The following is a 4811-nucleotide window of genomic DNA, read 5'->3' on the forward strand; positions in this document are numbered from 1 at the left end:
GCTCTTGGCACCATGTGTGGCCTCATGTTCCACCATGTCTGTGGGGTGCATTCTTCATTCACTCAATGTTTACCAACCCTGGCATGCAGCGGACACCGTGAGCAGGACCTGGGAGAGCCCATGCAAGGCCGTGGGCCCGGCTGGCAGCAGTGGATATGGTGGGCAGTGTGGGCTTCCCATCTTCAGGGGCTGGTGAAGGATGAGATCAGGCCAGCACAGCCCGCTTCCTTCCCAGGCCCGAGATCGCTGCAGCTCTTGGCTTGAGGGCTTCTGGCACCGGGAGGAGCTGTGGAACAGGCCTGGGGCAGGGGCACAGCGCTGGGTTTCAGCCTAGATGATGGGAAGGGAAGGATCTGTCTGGGAAGTGGGCCAGAGACGCCATACCCCTGGGCAGGGCGCCGCCACCTGTCAAGCCTGCAGAACCTCCGACACCTGCCATGGCGGCTGCTCCGGCTTCCTCTGCACCAGCTGCACACAGGGTCCCTGGAGTCACCACCCTAGAGATGGGCAGCGGAAGGCCAGAGACACCCAGTCCCCTGCCTGTGAAAGCCAGTGGAGCCAGGAGCGTGACTAAACGTTGACTCAGGCTCTGGGGTGGCGCTTACCCCTGAGCCACATCTCCAGCCCTTTCTATTTTTTACTTTGACACAGGGTCTCACTAAGTTGCTTTTGGGTCTAAATTTCCCAGGCTGACCTTGAACTTTGCTGTCCTCCTGCCTCAGCCTCCTGTGTTGCTGGGATTACGGGCATGGGCCACCGCACCTGGCCCAGGAGCACAGTCTATGACGAAGATGTGGCGGTGACGTGAGGCTCTGCCCTGCACCTCCAGCTCCCAGACTGTGAACCAGGGACAGAAGTAGCTCCGCTTCACAGGCCGGGGGCGGTGTGCCCTGGTGACCCTGAGGTGCCCTTTCCCCGACACCATAGAGATGCCCAGGCCCAGCCATGGAGGGCAAGAGACTGCCCACCTGTGCCGCTCGGGAGCCGGTCTCAGGGGGATCAAGGGCTTTGGCAAAGCCCAGGTGGGACTCCAGGGCCAACCGTCCCAAAAGAGGCAAGAAAAGGCTGTGGCCTTCTGGTGGCCAAGGACCTGCAAACCTGGCACTGCAGACACGTGTTCTGAATGCCCTCCGCCCCCACCAGGCGCCCGCCCCCAGGCCCTGGAGGAGAGCAGAGGCCGCAGCTGTCCCCTTCTGCAGATGAGGGAGGGGAGGAAAGGAGACTCTGCCCCGGCCAGCGGGCCCCCACCTCATGTGAGTGTGAATGTGTGTGTGTGAGTCTGTGTGTGTCTCTGTAAGAGTGTGTGTGTGTCTAAGTGTGTGTGTGTGTAAGAGTCTGTGTATGTGTCTGTGTGTGTCTAAGTGTGTTTGTGTGTCTGTGTCTGTGTGTGTCTCTGTGAGTGAGAGTCCGTGTGTCTGTGTGTGAGTGTGTGTGTGAGTCTGTGTGTGTCTCTGTGAGAGTGTGTGTGTCTGTGTGTGTCTAATTGTGAGAGTCTGTGTATGTGTCTGTGTGTGAGTGTGTCTGAGTGTGTCTGTGTGTCTCTGTGTGTGTGTGTGTGTGTCTCTGTGAGAGTCTGTGTATGTGTCTGTGTGTGAGTGTCTAAGTGTTTGTGTGTCTCTGAGTGTGTGTGTGTGTGTCTCTGAGAGTCTGTGTATGTGTCTGTGTGTGAGTGTGTCTAAGTGTGTCTGTGTGTCTCTGAGTGTGTGTGTGTGTCTCTGTGAGAGTCTGTATGTGTGTGTGAGTGTGTCTAAGTGTGTCTGTGTGTCTCTGAGTGTGTGTGTGTGTCTCTGTGAGAGTCTGTGTATGTGTCTGTGTGTGAGTGTGTCTAAGTGTGTCTGTGTGTCTCTGAGTGTGTGTGCACTGGCTCCCTGGTGACTAGCCTCTCTGGAGCTAGCCCTGCTGCCATTGCTCTGAGTCAGCCTGCGCTGGGAGGCCCTGGGCGCCACAGGTGGGGCCTTGGTCCACTTGGTTTCTGAGTCATCATTTGACAGAGGCCGCAGGGGGCTTGGGCTGGGTCCTGTTGTCTAAAGGTGTCCCCGTGAGCCTGCAGCCCAGGATGGGCACTGACCCCTGGCTGCTCCCTTACTGGTGGCCTTTGTGCCGAGTCTCCACCCTGAGCCCACCCCAGGGTCTCGCCAGGAGAGATGAGACGATTCCTAGAGGCTCAGAGCTGCCCCTGTCACCTGCACAGCGCTCAGACGCTGTCAGCTGGCCTTTCTGTTCTCAGTACCACGGTGGGTGGTTGTGACCGCCCTCATTCCAGGAGGGCTGGCAGGAGGGCCTGATGGGGAGATGCCCCACGCCCGGGGGAGCCCAGGGGCCCGCAGTCTCGCAGCACCAGTCTGGGGAGGGGACTCTCAAGCAGCCCTCATGGGCACACTCGGCCTTTGTGTCAGGAAGGAAGGAAGCGCTTTTTATCTCCTCTTGCCTCCACCCACGGCTTCTCAGGGGTCTGGCTCTCTGGGGGGTGAGCAGGGTGCCGGTTTTGACCTGAACCTCAGCCGACAGGGAGAGGTGAGCCGCCACCTCAGGGTGGACCAGACCCCGAAGGCGCTGGCTGGAGGCCCACCCCTGCCCTCGCCCACCTGCTCCTCTGCCACCCCCTTCTGGCAATGAGCCAGGTGAGATATGGCCCCCCCAGCTTGTGAGCGCAGGTCTGCAGCTGTAGCCGTGGTCAGGGAGGACAGCAGCAGGACAAGGAAGGAGCCCAGTTCCCTCCAGGTGCTGGCGCTATTGTTACCCACACCCCGGATTCTCTTTCTATCACACAAATAAACCCCTTGTTTAATTAAAAAACAAACAGAGAAACCCAGCTGGGGAGTCAGCCTGCCTGGGCCTGTGACCTGGAACTACCATGTACCTGTTGAGTGATCTTGTGACAAGTTACTGAACCTCTCTGAGCCTCTACTTTGGTACAAAATGGGAATGATCATCATGGTTCCCTAGCAGGGCTATGGTGTTAACCAAAAGGACCAGGAGCAGAGCCCATATCTGATGAGTCCTTGGGGAATGTTGGCAGGCATGGGGTGTGTGTGTGTGTGTACACACGTGTGCGCTCGCTGACAGGGATCAAGGGCCTCAGGCATGCTCGGCGAGTGCTCTACCTCTAGCCCCCGCCTCAGCCTGACTATTCGGACAATTGGCTGGGCTCAGGAAGCTGCAGGAGCCCGAGGGTGGGAAACAGCAGTTGAGGCTGGGCAGGTGGGACCCCAGCAGCTGTTTGGGACTCTGGCTTGTTATGAAGAAACTTAGAAGGGCTCAGATTGGGGGAGTGCAGGTTGAGGGGAACCCAGAAAAACAGCCTGCCCCACACCTGCCTGGTTTTCTGGGCCCCTTAAGGAACTTTCCAGAAGCCCCTGTGAAGTGTGGGCAGCTGTCCAGCGCCGCCCCGCCCCTGCTGAGGAACTGATTCTGCAGGTCTAGGGAGGGGCCCAGCACCCACGTGTGGTGTCGCAGGTCCTTCAAGGTCAGAGAAGCCCAGGTGGTGTCTGACCAGCACAAGGGCAGAGAGGCCCAGCCCCTTGGGCTCCACAAGACCCTCGGCCCTCTTGCTCCGAGAGCCCAGCTCTGCAGCAGGGGAGGCTTGGGAGGACGAAATCCGGCAGCAGCCTCACTTGGCCGTCTGGAGGGACAGCCAGCAGGCCAGACGATAATCAGTCCAGATTCCTCAGTGTCTCCTCACTCCAGGCCTGGGCTGGGCACCAGGACCGAGCGAGGACAAGTGGCCCTGACCCCACCTTTGGGGTAGGGCAAGTGAGGATAGAAAGAGGGACACTGAGTCCCAACAGCTGACATACCCCTTGGAGATGGCCGACACGCGGGCACTCTCCAGAGCGCTCCACAGGAGGAAGTAAGACACTAGTTAGGAACCAACTGAAGGAGCTGGGGATACAGCCCAGTGGGTAGAGTGCTCGCCTCTCATGCACAGGGCCCTGGGTTCAATCCCCAGCACCACCAAAAAATAAACAATAAAAACGACAACAGAAGCTGGGCCCAGTGGCACATGCCTATAATCCCAGCAGCTCAGGAGGCTGAGGAAGGAGGGCCCAAGTTCAAAGCCAGCCTCAGCAACTCAGCAAGACCCTGTCTCTAAATAAAATATAAACACGGGTTGGGGATGTGGCTCAGTGGCTAAGCACCCCTGAGTTCAATCCCGGGTACCAAAAAACAGAACCAGCAGAACAGGCCCGGGAAGACCTGGGCTGAGGGGCTGTGGGATTTGTCTGGCAGAGCTGGTGGGGGCTGGGGTGCGGCTCTAGCACGGCAGAGAAAAGGAGCCCCCAAAATGACCCTTCTCCTTTCTGCCTACAGACAGCAGCCCCCTCGTGGGCAGCACGCCCACCGGCTATGGGACCCTGACGATAGAGACATCAATAGATCCCCCCAGCTCCTCAGCTTCATCCGTGGTACGTGGCCCAGGGCGCAGGGGACAGGGGACAGGGGGCGGCAACGCCCTGCCCGCCCCGCACGGCTTTCCCATCCAGCGCCGCCCTCTGCCCACAGAGGCTCAGCGGCTACTGTGGCAGTCCATGGAGAGTCATCGGCTATCACGCCGTGGTCTGGATGCTGGCCGGGATCCCTTTGCTGCTCTTCCGCTGGAAGCCCTTGTGGGGGGTGCGCCTGCGCTTCCAGCCCTGCAACCTGGCCCGCGCCGAAACACTCGTCATCGAAATAAGAGACAAAGAGGTGAGTGCCCGGCAGCTGGCGCTGGGGCGGGCAGTGGCCAGGCCGTGGTGCCGGATGCTCGGGTTCCGTGGGGCACCAGGCCGGTGGTCCTCTCCTTGGGCAGAGGGGCTGGCTGGGCTGGGCGC

The 4811-nt window shown here is 59.7% G+C and overlaps 1 protein-coding gene across 1 annotated transcript in view; it reads left to right on the forward strand.

Moving 5' to 3' along the window:
• Positions 1 to 1087: 1087 nt before the first annotated feature.
• The window catches only part of Atp13a2 (ATPase cation transporting 13A2), a 19328-nt gene continuing 15604 nt past the window's right edge, over positions 1088 to 4811 (forward strand). The window contains exons 1-3 of the mRNA XM_048816241.1: positions 1088 to 1253; positions 4312 to 4406; positions 4504 to 4686. Coding sequence (XP_048672198.1) covers positions 1124 to 1253; positions 4312 to 4406; positions 4504 to 4686 — 408 coding nt within the window. The 5' untranslated portion in view covers positions 1088 to 1123. The remainder of the gene's footprint in view (positions 1254 to 4311; positions 4407 to 4503; positions 4687 to 4811) is intronic.

Source organism: Marmota marmota, unplaced genomic scaffold, assembly GCF_001458135.2.
Source record: "Marmota marmota marmota unplaced genomic scaffold, marMar, whole genome shotgun sequence".
Lineage (NCBI taxonomy): Eukaryota > Metazoa > Chordata > Mammalia > Rodentia > Sciuridae > Marmota > Marmota marmota.